Here is a 20,194-nt window from a genome sequence, read left to right on the forward strand (position 1 = left end):
CACACTGTCACACTGCTAATCCCTATGAGCCTAATTGGCTGGGAGTGACATTTTTTTTTTTTTATTAATAATTTTATTTTTTTAATGGGGTGACATCAATAAATCAGGATACATATATTCAAAGATAACAAGTCAGGTTATCTTGTCGTTCAATTATGTTGCATACCCATCACCCAAAGTCAGATTGTCCTCTGTCACCTTCTATCTTGTTTTCTTTGTGCCCCTCCCCCCCCCCCTTTCCCTCTCCCATCCCCCCCCCCCCCCTAACCACCACACTCTTATCAATGTCTCTTAGTTTCACTTTTATGTCCCACCTACATATGGAATAATGCAGTTCCTGGTTTTTTCTGATTTACTTATTTCGCTTCGTATCATGTTATCAAGATCCCACCATTTTGCTGTAAATGTTCCGATGTCATCATTTCTTATGGCTGGTAGTATTCCATAGTGTATATGTGCCACATCTTCTTTATCCAGTCATCTATTGACGGGCTTTTTGGATGTTTCCATGTCCTGGCCACTGTGAACAATGCTGCAATAAACATGGGGCTGCATGTGTCTTTACGTATCAATGTTTCTGAGTTTTTGGGATATATACCCAGTAGAGGGATTGCTGGGTCATAAGGTAGTTCTATTTTCAGTTTTTTGAGGAACCACCATACTTTCTTCCATAATGGTTGTACTACTTTACATTCCCACCAACAGTGGATGAGGGTTCCTTTTTCTCCACAGCCTCTCCAACATTTGCTATTACCTGTCTTGCTAATAACAGCTAATCGAACAGGTGTGAGGTGGTATCTCATTGCAGTTTTGATTTGCATTTCTCTAATAGCTAAAGAAGATGAGCATCTTTTCATATATCTGTTGGCCATTTGTATTTCTTCCTGGAAGAAGTGTCTGTTCATATCCTCTTCCCATTTTTTTATTGGGTTGTTTGTTTGTTGTTGAGTTTTATGAGTTCTTTGTATATTTTGGAAATTAGGCCCTTATCTGAGCTGTTGTTTGAAAATATCATTTCCCATTTAGTTGGCTTTCTGTTTATTTTGTTATCAGTTTCTCTTGCTGAGCAAAATCTTCTTAGTCTGATGTAGTCCCATTCATTTATTTTTGCCTTCACTTCTCTTGCCTGTGGAGTCAAATTCATAAAATGCTCTTTAAAACCCAGGTCCATGAGTTGAGTACCTATGTCTTCTTCTATGTACTTAATTGTTTCAGGTCTTATGTTTAGATCTTTGATCCATTTTGAGTTAATTTTTGTACAGGGGGAGAGACTGTAGTCCAGTTTCATTCTTTTGCATGTGGCTTTCCAGTTTTCCCAGCACCGTTTATTGAAGAGGCTTTCTTTTCTCCATTGTGTGTTGTTGGCCCCTTTATCAAAAATTATTTGACTATATATATGTGGTTTTATTTCTGGACTTTCTATTCTGTTCCATTGGTCTGAGTGTCTATTTTTCTGCCAATACCATGCTGTTTTGATTGTCGTGGCCCTATAATAGAGTTTGAAGTCAGGTATTATAATGCCCCCAGCTTCATTCTTTTTCTTTAGGATTGCTTTGGCTATTCGGGGTTTTTTATAAATCCATATAAATCTGATGATTTTTTGCTCTATTTCTTTAAAAACCGTCATTGGAAGTTTGATGGGAATTGCATTAAATTTGTATATTGCTTTGGGTAATATAGCCATCTTGATTATATTTATTCTTCCTAGCCAAGAACAAGGTGTATTCTTCCATCTCATTATATCTTTTTCGATTTCCCTTAACAATGGTTTATAGTTTTCATTATATAAGTCCTTTACATTCTTTGTTATGTTTATTCCTAAGTATTTTATTTTTTTTGTTGCAATCGTGAAGGGGATTATTCTTTTGAGTTCATTCTCAATTGTTTCATTGTTGGCATATAGAAAGGCTATTGACTTCTGTATGTTAATTTTGTATCCTGCGACCTTACTGTATTGGCTTATTGTTTCTAGTAGTCTTTTTGTGGATTCTTTGGGGTTTTCGATGTATAGGATCATATCATCTGCAAAAAGTGATACCTTTACTTCTTTTCCGATGTGGATGCCTTTTATTTCTTTGTCTTGTCTGATTGCTCTGGCTAGAACCTCTATTACCACATTAAATAAGAGTGGAGAGAGTGGACAACCCTGTCTTGTTCCTGATTTAAGGGGGAAAGCCTTCAGTTTAGTGCCATTTAATATGATGTTAGCTGATGGTTTATCATATATGGCCTTTATCATGTTGAGATATTTTCCTTCCATACCCATTTTGTTGAGAGTCTTAAACATAAAATTGTGTTGTATTTTATCGAAAGCCTTTTCTGCGTCTATTGATAAGATCATGTGGTTTTTGTTCTTTGTTTTGTTGATATGGTATATTACGTTAACCGTTTTACGTATGTTGAACCATCCTTGAGATTCTGGGATGAATCCCACTTGATCATGATGTATTATTTTTTTAATATGTTGTTGTATTCGATTTGCTAGTATTTTGTTTAGTATTTTAGCATCTGTATTCATTAGAGATACTGGTCTGTAGTTTTCTTTTTTTGTGCCATCCTTGCCTGGTTTTGGTATGAGGGATATGTTGGCCTCATAAAATGTGTTTGGAAGTATTGCTTCTTCTTCAATTTTTTGGAAGACTTTGAGTAGAATAGGAACCAAGTCTTCTTTGAATGTTTGATAAAATTCGCTGGTATAGCCTCAGGGCCTGGACTTTTATTTTTGGGGAGGTTTTTAATGGTTTTTTCTATTCCTTCTGTACTGATAGGTCTGTTTAGGCTTTCTGCTTCTTCTTGACTCAGTCTAGGAAGGCTGTATTGTTCTAGGAATTTATCCATTTCTTCTAGGTTGTTGAATTTAGTGACATAAAGTTTTTCATTGTATTCTACAATAATTCTTTGTATATCTACGGTGTCCGTGGTGATTTCTCCTCTTTCATTTTGGATTTTGTTTATATGAGTTCTTTCTCTTTTTTCCTTGGTAAGTCTTGCCAAGGGTTTGTCAATTTTGTTGATCTTTTCAAAGAACCAGCTCCTTGTTCTATTAATTTTTTCTATAGTTTTTCTGTTCTCTAATTCATTTATTTCTGCTCTGATTTTTATTATCTCCTTTCTTTGGCTGGTTTTGTGTTTTCTTTGTTCTTTTTTTTCTAGTTCCTTAAGGTGGGAAGTTAAGTGGTTCACTTGGGCTCTCTCTTGTTTGTTCATATATGCCTGAAGTGATATGAACTTCCCTCTTATCACAGCTTTTGCTACATCCCATAGATTCTGATATGTCGTATTGTCATTTTCATTAGTCTGTATATATCTTTTGATCTCTGCACTTATTTCTTCTTTGACCCATTCATTTTTTAAAAGTATGTTGTTTAGTTTCCACATTTTTTTGGGATTTTTTTCCTCTTTTTTGCAGTTGAATTCTAGTTTCAAGGCTTTATGATCAGAAAATATGCTTGGTACAACTTCAGTTTTTCTGAATTTGCTGATGTTGTTTTTGTGGCCCAACATATGGTCAATTCTGGAGAAAAATGTATACTCAGTCACTTTGGGATGAAATGTCCTGTAGATGTCTATCATATCCAGGTGCTCTAGTGTTTTGTTTAAGGCCACTATGTCTTTGTTGATTCTCTGTTTGGATGACCGATCTAGAGCCGTCAGCGGTGTATTGAGGTCTCCAAGTATGATTGTATTTTTGTCAGTTTTTGTTTTAAGATCAATAAGTAGCTGTCTTATATATTTTGGTGCTCCTTGGTTTGGTGCATATATATTAAGGATTGTTATGTCTTCTTGATTCAGTGTCCCCTTAATCATTATGAAATGACCATTTTTGTCTCTGAGTACTTTTTCTGTGTTGTAGTCAGCATTATCAGATATGAGTATTGCTACGCCTGCTTTTTTTTGGGTGTTGTTTGCTTGGAGTATTGTTTTCCAGCCTTTCACTTTGAATTTGTTTTTATCCTTGTTGCTTAGATGTGTTTCTTGTAGGCAGCATATAGTTGGATTTTCTTTTTTAATCCATTCTGCTACTCTGTGTCTTTTTATTGGTAAGTTAAATCCATTTACATTTAGTGTAATTATTGACACTTGTGGGTTCCCTACTGCCATTTTATAAATTGCTTTCTGTTAGTTTTGTATCTAGTTTGATTCTTCTCTTTTGTTTTTCTATCATTTGTTTTTGTTTGTTTGTGTTCCATACTTCTTTCCTCTGTTGCTACCTTTTTTAAGTCAAGTGTTTTTGTGGTGGTTTTTTCTAGGGTGGTTACCATTAAGTAATGAAAAGGGTACCTACCATATTCATTGTAGTACCCTATCTTATGAGTATTTCTGCACTTCATCGTCCTTTGCTACTGTTAATCTCCATTCTCTCCCCCCTTTTTTTCCTTGGTTGTCACAGTTTAAGTTTGGTTTTATTGTGTTCTTGGTGGAGCTGTTACTTGTGGTGTTGTTTTCTTTTGTTCTTTGAATCTGGTTGGAAAACCCCCTTTAGTATTTCCTGGAGTGGGGGCTTTCTGTTGATAAATTCCTCATCTTTTCTGAATTTGTGAATGTTTTTATATCTCCTTCATACTTGAAGGATAGCTTTGATGGGTATAGTATTCGTGGCTGAAAGTCCCTCTCTTTCAGGGCTTTAAATATTGGGGTCCACTCTCTTCTAGCTTGTAGAGTTTCTGCTGAGAAATCTGATGATAATCTAATAGGCCTTCCTTTATATGTTGTACTCTTCTTTTCCCTGGCTGCCTTTAGAATTTTTTCTTTGTCATTGCTTTGTGTCATCTTTATTATGATGTGCCTTGGAGTGGGTTTGTTGGGGTTAAGAAAACTCGGTGTTCTGTTTGCTTCTTAAATTTGAGGCTTTAGTTCTTTCCACAGGCTTGGGAAGTTCTCGTCTATTATTTGTTTGAGTATATTCTCCATTCCATTTTCTTTCTCTTCTCCCTCTGATATACCTATTATCCTTATGTTATTCTTTCTGATGGAGTCAAACAATTCCTGTAGGGCTTTCTCGTTTTTTATTATATTTGAGTCTCTTTCTTCTTCTCTCTGTTGTGCCTCAAGTTGTTTGTCTTCTATTTCACTAATCCTATCTTCAATCTGGGCTGTTCTGCTAGCTAAGCTTGTTACCTCGTTTTTCAGCTCGTGAATTGAGTTTTTCATTTCTGTTTGATTTGTTTTTATAGTTTCAATTTCCTTGGTAATATATTCTTTGTGTTCATTGAGTTGTTTTCTGATCTCCCTAAATTGCCTTTCTGTGTTTTCTTGTATATCTCTGAGTATTTTTAAGATTTCCATTTTAAATTCTCTGTCATTTAGCTCCAAGGCTTCCAATATGTTCAGTCTTTTCTCCATAGATTTTTCCACATCTATTTGTGTTACCTCTCTTTCTTTTGTATCCATAATATTCGATTTCCTCTTTCTTATTGGCATCTGAGGGTGGTCTTGTTGATAGGACTAATTAGAATTAATAAAGAGTAGAAAGTAAAAAAAAAAAAAAAAAAGGAAAACACCCCACAAAAAAAAAACAGTAATAATTTATTATTTCCCCCTTTTTTTCTTTCTTCTCTTTCCCTCCTCTCCCCTCCTCAGGGAACTATCGTGCCTATAATGGAGGGCCTGATTTGGGGTGAAGAGTTCAAGGGGCCAAAAAAGGGGAGTAGGGACCTACTAAATGCAAAAAAAAAAAAAAAAAAAAAAAGGAAGAAAATCTTAGACAAGCATAAGATGATTTACTTGTGAGTGATGGTCAACTAAGAGATATAATGAGAGGGATAAGAGGGAACCAGAAAAAAGGACAAAAAAAGAATAATAAAGAAGAAAAAAATAAAAATGATAAGTAAAAATCTGTTGTATTAAGTGGAGCGAAGACTAAATACAATGGGGACCTTGGGTTGGGAGGACCCAAAATACCACAAAAATAAACAAACAAGTAAAAAACAAAAACAAAAGCGAAAAAGAAAAAGAAAGCCAAAAAAAGCCTTGAGTCCCAAATTAACTAATTTGTTCGTGATTGAGGATTAAATGGGATGAAAGTAAAACGAGAAAAGAAAAAACGAATAGAAAGGAAAAAATAAGAAAAAGAGAAAAACGAAGGAAGAAATAAAAAAGGAAGAGAAAAAAACAAGATAAAACAAAATAAAACAAAAGAGGAGAGAGTGAGAGTTAAGTGTTTTGGAGTATAACCTTAAAGGAGGGTGAGGATGAAGAAGAGAAATAAAATGTAACACTTATGGGTAGTGTAGTTCAAGAAAAGGGAAGCATAAGATGGGCAGAGAATAGAAGGACCGAGGTGGAGGAAATAAAGGCAATAAGATAGAAGAAACAAACAACAACAACAAAAAAAAAAAAATTAGTGGAACAAGTTGTAAAGTCTGTGGATTTTTCTTGATTTTGAGATGTTAACTTCTTCCTTTTTCTTTTCTCTCCCTCTTCCTGGTCGGTGACTCTACCCCAGGCTCTGCCCCTGTGTCACACTTAGGTAGGGATTTGCAGTTGATGGGATTCTATGGCAATGTCATATAATTGGCTTTAGTCTTGCTGGTAATCAAGGCTTGTTGGCGTTTGCAGGGTCCAACGATGAGAGAGTTTGCTTTCCTGGATTCTCTCTCCTAGTCCCCCCTTCCTGAATTAGCAGCCTGGTGATCCAGCTATAAGGCTGCAACTGCTTCTGCCTGGGGAGTAAGAGGCTCAAAGAGCTGGGAAATCCCCACTCTATCCCCACTCAGTGCAAGGCTTTGGGAAAGGCTCTGGCAGTCAGGGCCTCCAGTGTAATCAGGCGGGGGTGGGAATCAATTGTTGTCAAGGTGACTGTTCAGCGCCTAGCATTCAGTTGGACCTCTCAACCCAGGCTTTCCACACTTTGTAGCCTGTTTCGGCTGGGAAGAAGAGGCACTAGTCTCTGCTTACGACTAGTGTAGTATAGATCTTATTATCTGCCAAGTCCTTCTTGTTAGCGTTTATCCCTGAATATGGAGGCTCTATTAATCAGAAGTTGCCCCCGCCCCTTTAGCGAGAGGCACTAAAAATATCACGCCTCTTGTCCTGGGTCGCTGAACTGAGAGAGATCTTATCAATTAGAACCGAGGGTGCGCAGATTTCACAGGTTAAGCTAATTTCAGTGATTGGGTTGCAGCTGTGCTCCCGGAGGTATTTCAGGCTGCCTGCGCGCACCCTTCCCCCAACGCTTGATTGTTAGCTTGAATGGCTGGGTGAGGTGCCCCGCCCGCGGAGAGAATCTCCCAAGTAGGGAATACCGCCCTGGGGCCTCTCCCGCTCCCCCCGCTGCTGGCGGCTGGGGCGCACCGGGCGCAGGATGATGGGGCACCCTGGGTGTGCGGGCCAGCAGGGCGCTCTGGGCGCGTGGAATGCCCAGGGTACACGCGCGAATGGGGTGCTCCGGGCACCGGTGGCTGGCGACTCTCACTCGCAGTGCGCGGGCCGCTGGGAACGTTAGTGGTGCTCGCTCTGCAACCGGACCGGGTGCGCCAGCGGCTGCTCGCCGCTCCGGAGTGTGGGCGGTGCTCGCTCTGCAACTGAACCGGGAGCGCGCCTGCTGCTGCTCCTCGCAGCTGCTGCTCGTGGCTGCTGCTCGCGGCTCCCGAGTGTGGGCTGACTCACCACAGGCGCACTTCCTCGCGGCTTGAATGAACGTCCCTGCGGTAGCTTCCTCCACACCCTCGTCTCTCAGATTCAAATGATAACAGTCCTTTCGCTTTCAGTTTGTGTGGAACTCCGGAATGCTCCGAGGATAAATTTTCCTGTTTCTAGTTGATAAATTTTTTGTGGTTTTGGGGAGATCGGACGCGCTGCTCACGGCACCATTTCCGTGATGTCTCCGAGAAAATCTTGTGGTTAACTGTGAATTATAACAATCAATGACTGTGATGGAGGGCCTGAATTGGGGAAAAGTAATAAAGGGGCCAAAAAAAAAAAAGAGGGTATGGACCCACAAAAAGCAAATAAGGAAAAAATTTGGGTCAAGAAGAAAATGATTTGCTTTTAGGTGTTGGTTGTCTAAGAGTTATGATGAGAGGAATAAGAGGAAAACAGAAAATTGGGGGGACAAATTAAAAAATTACTATTGTATTTAGTGGAACAAGAACTAGATAAAATGGAGAGCCAGGGATGGGAGCGCTGCTAGTGAGTTAAAAAGGTGAAGTAAAAAAACCCCAAAATGCCACAAACATAAGTTTGAGTCCCAGATAAGATAATTTGTTTGTTATTGAGGTTTGAATGAGAAGAGATGTAAAGGAGAAAGGAAGAAACTAATATAGAGGGAGAAAAGAAAGAGAGAGAGAGAAAAAAAGAGGGAACCACTAAAAGAACAAAAAAGAAAGAGAGAGAGTTAAGGCTTTTGGAGTGCAACCCTCAGAGAGAAAGGTAGAGGAGAGAAAAGATAATGGGAGATGTAACACTTATGGGTAGTGTAGTTCAAGGAGAGGAGAGAGTAAGACCGGTAGAGAGTTAATCGGCCAAATTGGAGGAGGAAAAAAAAGTATCAAGAATGAAGATAAGAGAAACAAACGAACAAATATAATAAAATGGGATAGGTTATAAAGTCTGCAGATTATTCTTGATTTTGAGAGGTTATCTTCTTGCTTTTTCTTTTCTCTCCCTCTTCCTGGTCGGTGACTCTGTACCCTGGGTTCTGCCCCTTTGGCACGCTCAGGTAGAGGTTTGCAGTTGATAAGTCTCTATGGCAATGTCATGTATTGTGCTTTAGTCTGATTGGCAGTCAAGGCTCATTAGCATTTATAGGCTCCGACAGTGAGAGAGTTTGTGTTCCTGGAGCCTTTCTCCTAGTCTTTCCTTTCTCAATTAGTAGCCTGATAATCCAGCTATGGGGTTGCTGCTGCCTCTGCCTGGACAGTAAGAGGCTCAAAGAGCTGGCAACTCCCCACTCTATTTCCACACAGCACAGGGCTCTGGGTAAGGCTCAGTCAGTCAGAGCCGCTAGCATAATCAGGCGGGCTTTCCGACCACTCAAAGACCACTGGCTCTGCCACTCTGTCCAGTAACACAGGCGGGCGCCCACTTTCGGGGCGCTTGGAGGAAACTCTCCTCACTATCTGTGTGCGCAGACCAGGATATCCGGCCAGCAGTCTCACGCTCTGAGTGAAACCCCCAACCGCATGGAAAAGTTGCAGCGTTGGAATTGGCTCTCGCTGCGTCCCCGTGTGCGGCTTTTGCAAGGCGCTGGGGCGGCCCGAGATTCCGCTTTGGCCCACACAAAGGCCCCTGACTCTGCCCCTGTGCGATAACACGGGCGCGCACTGCCGAGGCACTCGGAGGATTCTCTCACTCACTATCTGCGCACGCAGACCAGGATATGAGGCCGGCCGCGTTTCCCTCTGAGTGAAACCCCCACCAGCATGGAAAATTTCCACCGTTGGAATTAGTTCTCACTCCCTCCCATGTGCGGCTTTCCCAGGGTGCTGGGGCTGCCCAGAGATTCTGCTTTCGGCCCACAGAAAGGCCTCTGACTCTGCCTCTCTGTGGGGTAACATGGACACCCATTCCCGGGGCTTATGAAGAAATTTCTCGCCCACTAACTGCGCACCGACCAGGAGATCGGGTAAAATGGCTGCCCCGCTTGTCTTTCTTTCTTTGGGTTTGGCGCGAGTGTTAGCTTGTATTGCCCAGGTTGCCACAGGATCAGTTTTTCCTCGGCTTGGATCTCCGTGCCACAGCCTGGTTCGGCCGTTTGTGCCGTGGCCTAGATCTATTCACCCCCTTTGACCGCCTCAGTTTCTATATTCACAGTTACCAGAGGAAGCCACCCTGTTTAGGTTAGTGAGGAAGGCGGAGCATTTCTTACTCCCTATTTCCTTCGGGGTTTGGTTATATATTTAGCCAATTTTTCACTCGACCATACCTTCGGGTATATTGCGAAGCATCTGGAGGCTCCAAGTATAGGTTTTTCTGTTTCTGGTTGAAGATCTTGTTGAGTTTTGGGGGAGATTTATCGGTATCGGTTCCTACCCCGCCATTACTCTGATGTCATCTCTTGTTTTTCGGGAGTGACATTTTAAAAGCAAAAATCTAACATTTTACTGAAGGCCAAGGGTAATGTGTTATTTTAAAGTTAGAAAAGTGACTCATTGCATCTGCATCAATAAAAACCCACAGAAGCTGAGATCATTTTAATTGACTTAAAATCAAGTTGATTTTAGAGTAAGAAAGGACCATCCGTATATCTTTATAAAACTTTTTGATTCTTCATAGATAAGGCTATATAACTAAATAGACAACTTGATTTTTCAGACTGTTTTCACAGTAATTTCCAGTAGTATCTTGCAAACTGGGGGTCATAAACTATGTATTGTTGAAGCAAAATTGACTTGGGTAGTGACTCACACTTTTTAAAAGCAAATAGAATGGGATATATCAGAATCCAGTGGACTGAACATGGTGAAACTTTTGTTTCAGGGGAGGTATACTGGGTGTGATGTAAAATACATTTCTTACTGTGGGTTAAGGTTAGGGTTTTAAACCTCCATACTGTAGTAGTAATTAATGAAGGAATCCTAAGGTACTGCCAAATGTTATGTTGGCAGTTAAGTACGTGTGTGTGTGTGTGTGTGTGTGTGTGTGTGTGTGTGTGTGTGTGTGTGTGTGTGTGTGTATAAATAGTATATTGTGTTAGTGGTGTAGGCAGCTTATTTTCCCTGGTTGTTGTGGTAATAATGGTTGTATTTTCATGTTTCAGTGAATTCGATGACTTTTGGTGAGGTAACGCAACTGAATGCAAGGCTCCGACAGCAAGTACAGGGTAAAGAGTCTTTCAGTGTCTTCTTGCATGTGACAGTTTGGATACAGAAAATCCCTTATGACCGAGTACCATTAGTTTCATCTGCATTGAAACCTGGAAATAGGATTAGAACCTGTTAGAGTTTTCAGAGCAAAGAGAGTAAGAGAACAACTTGTGAGTTGCAGGGGAAATCGTTTTTTTCTTTTTTATGTGGAAATGGAGACGACAGCTTAATCTCTACCTTCTTTCCTGTTGACTCCTATTGTGCCAAGTTCTGAACTCCCTGCCAGTTAGAGGGAGTTAGCCCTGGTTTGGAACAATTGAAACACAAAAGAGTCAGAATAGTCTAGTGAGTCCCTTGACCCCCTTCATCAGCTTCAACCATTACAAGAAGCACAGCTGAGTTTCCTGCCTCTCTTCCCGCACTCCTTTCCCTCGCCTCCCCCCACCTCCGCCAGCATGGGTTATTTTGAAACTAATCCCAGACAACATACTGTTTTCTCAAAAAGATAACTTTTTATAAGGAATCACAACCTCATCACATCTAAAAATAATAACACAAGTTTGTTATTCTTTTAACATCATGAACCACAATGCTAACACCAACAGTTAAATTAACAGTTAGTGTTCAAATTCCCGAATTTTCTCTTTTTTCTTTTATTTCACAATTCCCATTTTGGTGAGAAAACTACACTGCAGAGTCAGTTAAGTTGCTTACAAAAATCATGCATTCAGTCAGTAACAGATTAAAGACTCTAATGCCCCTATCTTTTTAACTCCAAAGCTAGTGTTATTTCTTCATCACAAAGCCTCTCACAAAAAGAAAATAATAATAATAATAGTAATAGCAACATATATTTATCATATACATATTCTGTGGTAAGTAGTTTATAAGTATGAGTTTATCAAATTCTCACAGTAATTGTGAAGGGTTTACTCATTGAGGTAATGCAGAAGAGGGAATTAAAACAGATTAAGTTACTTGCCTGAGATTCATAAGAGTAAGAACAGGGAGTCAGTATTCTAGGTAGTCTGATTTCAAAGCCTCTTAGAGGGGTTTCCAGACCTAGACACTAATGTATACTTCCTTTCCTTTCCATCAGTCATATTAGATATTGACTGAACCTGTTTCTATATATTTAGAATTGAGAAGTGTTTTGGTAGCTGTAACTGCACTTCTGCTGCTCATCTATCTAGTCATTACTTATGACACTTAAGTTTCACTTAATGGAGAAGAGTACCACACTCCAGCTGGCTGGGCAAAGTGTGCAGCACCCTTGAATGATCAAAACACAACTGTTTCCTTGGTGTCAAATCACTTTCATTGCAAACATTCACCCAGTGCATTCAGTTCAAGTACTTGAAATATAAATCATAGGATTTGCTTTCTGTGTGCTAAAAATGGAATTCCTTTTTAAATCTTTATAGAAGTTTTTGAAGAGTTAACACACCAAGTACAAGAAAAAGATTCTTTGGCCTCAGAGCTCCACGTCCGCCATGTTGCCATCGAACAGCTTCTAAAGAACTATTCCAAGTTACCATGTCTGCAAGTGGGGCGAGCAGGAATGAAGACCCACCTGCCCATAAACAACTGAACTGAACTGCAGCTTCCTTCCTGGGTCCTGCTATGTATCTACTGGTCTGCCAGGCATACGAACTTTGAACAAGTTGAAGAAAGTTATGGTCCATTTTGTTATGGTCATTAAATTTGCAAAGCTTAAAGGCAGTATTGACATCTTTGTCAAATAGAGCAGATCCAGTCTTCTGGGGTTGAGCATTTTGGTTTATTTGGGGAGTCTCTTTTCCCATAATTACTAAATGGCCCTCTCTTTTACCACATGTGACTATTTATACTGTTACAGTGTGATTTTATTAAACCTAGTTTAAAATGTAATTCACCTTTCAAAACAATAGGTTTTGAAAATAAACTCCTTAGATGAGTCTGAACTAAAGATAAAAATTTTAAGAGGGAAATGAAATTCATAATACACCTCTTATTTATTATAAGCAATATTTTAATATGAAAATTTTATATATAAAATTATTATTTTAGGTACCTTTCCGTTCTCTTTGTAAATGTGTGTTTGAATGGCTCTGCATATTGAATTTACATTTTTATGTGTGGATATGTTACACATATTTCAGATCACTACATTTTATTCTCTTAATATTCTGCTTTTACAACTATTACCTTGTTTTCCAGAGATAAGTGTATTTTGGAGTAGAAATCTATCGATAATTGATTGACTTCTAATAACTCTTGTAAAAGAAGAATTAATAACCTTTTAATGCAACTATACAAGAAAATAAAATATCTAATTTTTTCTAATGAAAGCAAGTTCTGAGTTTGTTCAGGAAGAAAATGCTAATCCAGCTTTTGTTTGTCAACTTGTCTCCATAGAAGTAAAAGCCTCTTCTATTTCATTATTACTTTTGTTCTAATAACTTTGATGTGTTAGGATTGGGACAGAATAAGTGAAGCCTCACTTGCAAATCAAATGTAATATCGGTATTCAAATTAAATGCCTATGAAATAATTGTCCTGTTTTTGAAAAAAATTACAATTATTTTGTGTGCCACTTCTGATAAAGGGTTAAGAATCCTTGAACTGTCCAAATTCTGTGTCAACATCTTTGAAATTAGTGCCCAAAGAAAGAATGCTGAGGTATTTTTCTGAACTTCAGAATTTAAAAGAAAGAGAAGATTACTTGACATAAAAAAACAAAACTCGAATTCAAAAATCCATTTGTAAAAGGATATTCATTTGTTGCCTGTGTTTCCAAAGAGCTCTGAATTAATAGGTTGTCTCAAGCAGCTAGACAAATTTTTAATGTATTATAGTAAAAACTATAACCAATGCAGAATTAAAATGGGCTCTAAATTCTGTTTTCATCTGGTGCTTAGAATGTATTTTTAAGGTAAGCTCCCTTGCTTGAAAGAATCTACAAAAAAGCCCATTATTTGGCAGCTTCATGCATGAAGGTATATATGACTTCTGCCTTAAATTTGGCAGCCTGCCTTAGTGTGGGTCAGATTTTAGTCTTAAACACAGACAGTGTTTGACTAAGCAAAGAAACACCTCAGACTAATAGAAAACAGCTTTTTACAATGCTAAAATATGTTCAAGTTGTATTACTTGATATTGCATTCATTCATTTTTGTTTTGTTTTCTTTGAAGTATGATATAACTGCTTTTTGGAGGGTGATTTAAAAAATGCTTTCAATGTCTCTGGATTCTTTGAACCATCCAAAATGAATTTTAAATGCAGGCGTGAGGATACATTGCCTTAGTTATTGATAAGCTTTAAATTGGATGTGTGCAATATCAAAAGTCATAAATTTACAGGTTGATGAAAGACTTCTGGATGTTACCAGCATCTTAGTGCTTATCCATTAAGGATGTTACCAGCCAGTGTGCTTGCACACATTCCGGCTTCTGTTTAGATCACTGGGACAGCCATAAAACTTTGGGATGTGTTGCATTTGATAACAGTAATACCATATTTCCAGAATATGAGCCATATGGTGCAGCCCTGAACACAACAGTGTTATCCAAAGAAAGTATGCGCTTATTTCTTGAAGAATTTCTGGCAAATACACAGCTTTACTAATGAGTTAGGAACAAGTAGGGATTATCAAGTATCAAGGTCTTAATCAGGGACTCTGATTTATTTCATTTAAATTAAGCTCCTCAAAGGAAAGGTGCTCTTAAAAAATCTGTGGTGCTGGTACTCAAACCTAGTACTTTATTTGGATAAACTAGTTTTTAAAAAAAATTTATTAGAGGATTTTGCACAGCAGTTTATAAACTTATTTTATATTTCAGTGTTAGTTTTCTTATTTGAATATGCAATTATTATATATTCTAAAATAAGGTTAAGGGACAGAATTGAATTCTACCTTGAGAGAATATGAAACAACCTAACAACATGAGGAAGTTGAGAAGAAAATCTATATCTTCAGTTTCAACAATGGCAAAAGAGACTGCAAATTATCTATTATTAATTATTTCAGAGCTTATATGATTTAAGGGGAATGAAATAAGACATTATTTCATGTTAGATTTCATAATTAGGCAAGTTGGATTGTTTTCAAAAATCAGTTTGAACTCAAAGTGATTTTGACCACCCAAGACTGTTCTCTTGATTTAAGTTTTCAAATCTGTTTGGCCTTTTGTAATCCTTTGATCCTTGAATTTAATATCCTAATTTGTCTTTTTTTTTTTAAAGTTACGCACTCAAGACACCAATAGATGACACAGGCAGCAGAATAGTGTTTTGTAGTTTCTTATGCATGATTCTGGGCAAAGAAATGTTTGTTTTTTTAAAATCATATGCTCATTTCACCACAAACTGCCTATTTTTGTATACATTTGAGGATTATTTATTTTATTTATTATTTTTTTTTTTTTGTATTTTTCTGAAGCTGGAAACGGAGAGACAGCCAGACAGACTCCCGCATGCACCCGACCGGGATCCACCCGGCACGCCCACCAGGGGCGACGCTCTGCCCCTCCGGGGCGTCACTCTGTTGCGACCAGAGCCACTCTAGCGCCTGGGGCAGAGGCCAAGGAGCCATCCCCAGCGCCCGGGCCATCTTTGCTCCAATGGAGCCTTGGCTGCGGGAGGGGAAGAGAGAGACAGAGAGGAAGGAGGGGGGGGGTGGAGAAGCAAATGGGGGCTTCTCCTATGTGCCCTGGCCGGGAATCGAACCCGGGTCCCCTGCACGCCAGGCCGATGCTCTACCACTGAGCCAACCGGCCAGGGCCTTGAGGATTATTTTTAAAATGAATTTCATGTTGGAAAGTAATTTCAGAAATATAGTCAAAATATATTTTATTTTGACAGGCATCTTAAGATTTCTTGAGTTTTTCATTTTACCATATTCTTTACCACTGAAAATAGTTTAAAGTACTTTTCTTTTTGTTTATGTCTTTTACCTTAGTGTTTACACTATTTTAAGTCTTGTTAGTTTTTGCTAGTTTTTTTTTTAATTAATTTTTTGGATCTGATTATGTTTGCCAGTTTTGTTTTTGGTTTTGGAAGAAATTTTGCATTGTTAGTATAAAGTGTAATACCAAATGTATATGCTCTAAACTTATGTAGGAACTTTTAAAGAATAAATTATTTCTGTAGGTTAGTAAGAGGTTCAGGTTAGTGACCATAAAATTAGGTTACGTGACATGAAAATTTAAATGATGCATTGTCAAGTTATTGTAGTGTTATTTGTCTGATTTATGCCAATTAGTTTACTGACAGATGTTATTACTTATGCTAAGGTTAGATATTTGAGTATTTTAAAGTACTTGCTGAGAAGTTTAGTACTAAATTCTTTAAATATTTTTTTGTTCAGATTGGTTGTAAAGCAAAAATAATTTATTTTATTTCAGGGTTTAATTGTATTTTTAATTTTAGGCTGGTGGAAATAAATACTTGAGAAAATTTATGGTGAAAATAAGTAAGAGAAAACAAGTTATTCTACCAAATTCAGTTTTTTTAGGTGGTGAGATGGGAGAGCTTACTTAACCTGGATAATAAGGTAATACGCTCTGACAGAAGTACCGGTATCTTAGAGAAGGGCTATAATACTGTACAAGGTTGTCTTGCTACTCAGTATTTTTATTACCTTCATCATGTCATAACTGCCCTTGTTACAGTGCATTCAATGTGTTAAGCAATTTGGTCATGTTGCTGTGAACCATGTCATGGCAAGTCTCTAGCATTAAGATTTTTTAGCATCTAATTTGTAATACATACTTTTCCTATTTTCAGTTTTTATAAGAGTCCAGATCACGACTGTGTTTTAGTAATACTGGAGTGAAACAAAATCATGGAGATAAATATTTCCCGTCCCATACCACCAAAAAAGTGTCAATTGGACTTTTCTCACCTACACATAAAGCAAAGAGAATTTTAGTAAATGTGTGTTTCCTCTTTCAAATGTATAGAATGTTTATTTCCATTTTGCTGCCTTGAAAGGCAGTTTAGGAAGTGTTCAGTAACGATTTCTGTTCAAGCCATTCCTACTTTTGCAATATGTGTTAACCTTTCTTTAAGTCTGAGTAGCTCATTGAACTTAATGTCTCTTTGAGGTTAGAACTTTCTTTTACAAAATTGTGCTAAGATTTTAGGAAAAAGAAAATTCAGCTGCAGGGGCGAAAAGCAAATTGATCTTAAAAATGTTTATTTAGACATTACTTGGCTGTGAAACTTTTTATTTAAAACTGCAATGATTTACATATTTGTATTGCTCTGCTTTGGAACTGTAATTATGCTTATCTACTATTTTTAATTTTATAACAATAAAATAAATATTTTGTTATGTTAGTCTCAGTGAATATTTTTACAAGAACATTTTTTTTAATGCTTGTCCTATATAGAGGGTTTCATTTTGCAGGCTTAAGGCTTACTTGGAATTGTCATCTAATGATTTCATAATTACTGTGAGACTTTTTCTTTGAAACTTAAGTGAAAATTATTTCCATCCCAAGAGTCCAGATGCAGGTGATAAGGGTCCCGTGATTCAGTGGATGTTTATGTAACTTTTTAAATTAGAGTGTACTTGACATACAGTAAATACATTTTGAGTTTTAACAAACGTATTACAACTGTATTACCATCACCCGTCTGTGCTCCTTTCCAATCTCCTTTCTCCTCATTTCTCTTCCACCTGCTGTTCTGACCTGTCATAATTTGTGTTTGCCTGCTCTAGAACTTTATACAAATGTTATACAGTATGTGCTTATTCGCCTCTGGCTTTTTTCATTCAACTGGATGTTTTGAAATTTATATATTAATGCAAGAATCAGAAGTTTAGTCCCTTTTTATGCTGAATACAATTTGTTTATTCATTTACCTGTTGATGGACATATAAGTTGTTTCTAGTTGGGGCTAATAGGAATGAATCTATTATGAATTTATTTTAGATTGGCTTTTAGAAGAATTTTTCTTTTTTACAAAGAGAGAGAGGGACAGATAGGGACAGACAGGAAGGGAGAAAGATAAGCATCAATTCTTCATTGCAGTACCTTGGTTGTTCATATGTGCCTTTTCTGGGGGGCTTGCTTTCTCATATGTGCCTTTACGGGGGGGCTACAGCAGAGCTTGTGACCCCGTGTTCAAACCAGCAACCTTGGGCTCAAGCCAGCAATCTTGGTCTTCAAGTCAGCAACCTTTAGGCTCAAGCCAGTGACCATGGAGTCATGTCTATGATCCCATGTTCAAGTCAGTTACCCTGCGCTCAAGCCAGATGAGCCCACACTCAAGCTGGCGACCTTGGGGTTTTGAACCTGGGTCCTTTGTATCCCAGTCCAATGCTCTATACACTGTCCCACCGCCTGGTCAGGCAAATTTTTTTTTTTTTAGTACTGATATTTTTGGCCCTGATCAGGTCGGCTCAGTGGTAGAGCGTCAAACCAGTGTTTGGATGTCCCAGGTTTGATTCCCAGTCAGAACACAGAAGAAGCACCCATCTGCTTCTCCGCCCCCTCACATTCCCCCTTCTCTCTCTCTCTCTCTCTCTCTCTCTCTCTCTTACCCTCCTGCATCCATGGCTCAATTGGTTCGAGCACATAAGCCCTGGACATTGAGGATGGTGGCTCCATGGAGCCTCCACCTCAGGTGCTAAAAATAGCTCAACTGCAAGCATAAGCCCAGATGGGCAGAGCATCAGCCCCAGACGGGTTGCCAGGTGGATCCCAGTCAGGACACATGCAGAAGTCTGTCTTATCTCCCCTCCTCTCACTTGGAAAAAGAAGAAAAATATATATATGTTGATTTTTTTTATTGATTGACTTTCGAGAGAGCAAGAAGCATTCATTTGTTGTTCCACTTAGCTGTGCATTTATTGGTTGCTACCCATATGTACCCAGACCAAGAATCAAGCCCACAACCTTGGTGTTTCAGGATGACACTCCAACCAACTAACCTAACCAGCCAGGACTAAAAGAATTTTAAAAATAGAAATGTAACAAAATATTCAAAGTCACTTATGATTAGTATTATGAATCTGAATATTTATTACCATTTTCTTCATGAATGATTTTAAACTAATTTATATGTTAGTAATTTTAAAAATTTAAAACTAGGAAACAAAGATAGTTGTACAAAAGATTAGAGGCAGAATACAAAATAAGGGGTGTTTGAGAATTGAAACATTTAATTGGAGGACTAAGAAGTTTAGTTTCACAAATTGGGTTTGGTTTTTTTTATTGATTTTAGGGAGAGGAAAGGAGAAACATCAATTTGTTGTTCCACTTCTTTATGCATTGATTGGCTGATTCTTAAGTGCCCTGTCCAGGGATCAAACTCACAGCCTTGTTGCATCGGGATGACACTCTAACCAACAGAGCTACCCAGCAAGGGCCTCTTCACAAGTCTTAACAGTCTAAGTCACACCACTTTGTTTTCCAGAAGATGATGGCCAAAAAAGTCTGGTTTGGAGAAGGTACTCAAAAGAACACCAGACCACAAATGAAGTTGTTCCATATAAAATACTTAGTGACGTTACAGGAAATTTGTTAATTTAATTTTTTTTTTTAAGAGACAGAAAGAGGAAAAGTGGGAAGAATCAACTTGCAATATTGCTGCCCGTATGTGCCTTGACCAGGGAAGCCCAAGGTTTCGAACCAGCGACCTCAGGTCACCTTTCTAAGCCTGAATTCACTCAGCTAGATCAAACAAACAACTGGTAACGTAAGCCTGCCACTGGTTTATCACCTTTGTTCCTGCTCAGTTCCCAAGCCTTGGGAATTTTCAAACAATCTGTAAAATGATTTGCTCTCCCTCATTTTTAAGTGTCATGAGATGGCCTGGGATTCTTGCAGGTGTCTTAGAGACTAGCAACTAGGTGTGAGTGTGCTGAGGGAGAACTGCAGGCAGAACAATGCCCTTCCATGTAATTTATATATTGGTACTCTATTCATAAAAAGTCTTCGGTTTTAGTTTTTTTTATTGATCTTTAGAGAGAGAGGAAGGGACAGAATGACATTAATTTTGTTGTTCCACTCATTCATGCCATCACTGGTTAATTCTTGTATATGCCCAAACCAGGGATCGAGCCTGAAGCCTGGGCATGTCTATCCAGATAATGCTCTAACTAACTGAGCTACCTAGACAGAGCGCATACAAAGATTTTCAAAGGTTTTACTTTTGGAATCTGAATGAGATGATTTCTTAGATTCTTTTTTCTTGAAAATTACACACGGTTTGCAAGTTAGCATCAGTGTGATTTTCTTGTATGTTTGTGTTTGGTTCCCTGCATCAGAATCCCAGCCCAGTGGTCAGATGGCAGAGACTACTTTCACCACTAGAAGCAAAAAATTACAATCCCAGGCCATGGCCAGGTGGCTCATTGGGTTGGAGGGTTGGCTGGGTGCACCAAGGTTGCAGGTTCAATACCTGGTCAGGGCACATAAAAGAAGCAACCAATGAATGCATACATGGGTAGAGCAAA

General features: G+C 38.4%; 1 protein-coding gene across 4 annotated transcripts in view; it reads left to right on the plus strand.

Annotated features, from left to right (window-relative positions):
* The window catches only part of C2H21orf91 (chromosome 2 C21orf91 homolog), a 37,487-nt gene extending 23,045 nt beyond the window's left edge, over positions 1-14,442 (plus strand). For 2 of the 4 annotated variants that reach the window (XM_066369878.1, XM_066369881.1), the window contains exons 4-5: positions 10,700-10,762; positions 12,170-14,442. In XM_066369878.1, the coding sequence (XP_066225975.1) occupies positions 10,700-10,762; positions 12,170-12,336 (230 nt within the window). In that variant the 3' untranslated portion in view covers positions 12,337-14,442. The remainder of the gene's footprint in view (positions 1-10,699; positions 10,763-12,169) is intronic. The other 2 variants (XR_010749313.1, XM_066369880.1) reach the window with 2 other exon arrangements.
* The last annotated feature ends 5,752 nt before the right edge of the window (positions 14,443-20,194 follow it).

The sequence above is a fragment of the Saccopteryx leptura genome, chromosome 2 (assembly GCF_036850995.1).
Source record: "Saccopteryx leptura isolate mSacLep1 chromosome 2, mSacLep1_pri_phased_curated, whole genome shotgun sequence".
Lineage (NCBI taxonomy): Eukaryota > Metazoa > Chordata > Mammalia > Chiroptera > Emballonuridae > Saccopteryx > Saccopteryx leptura.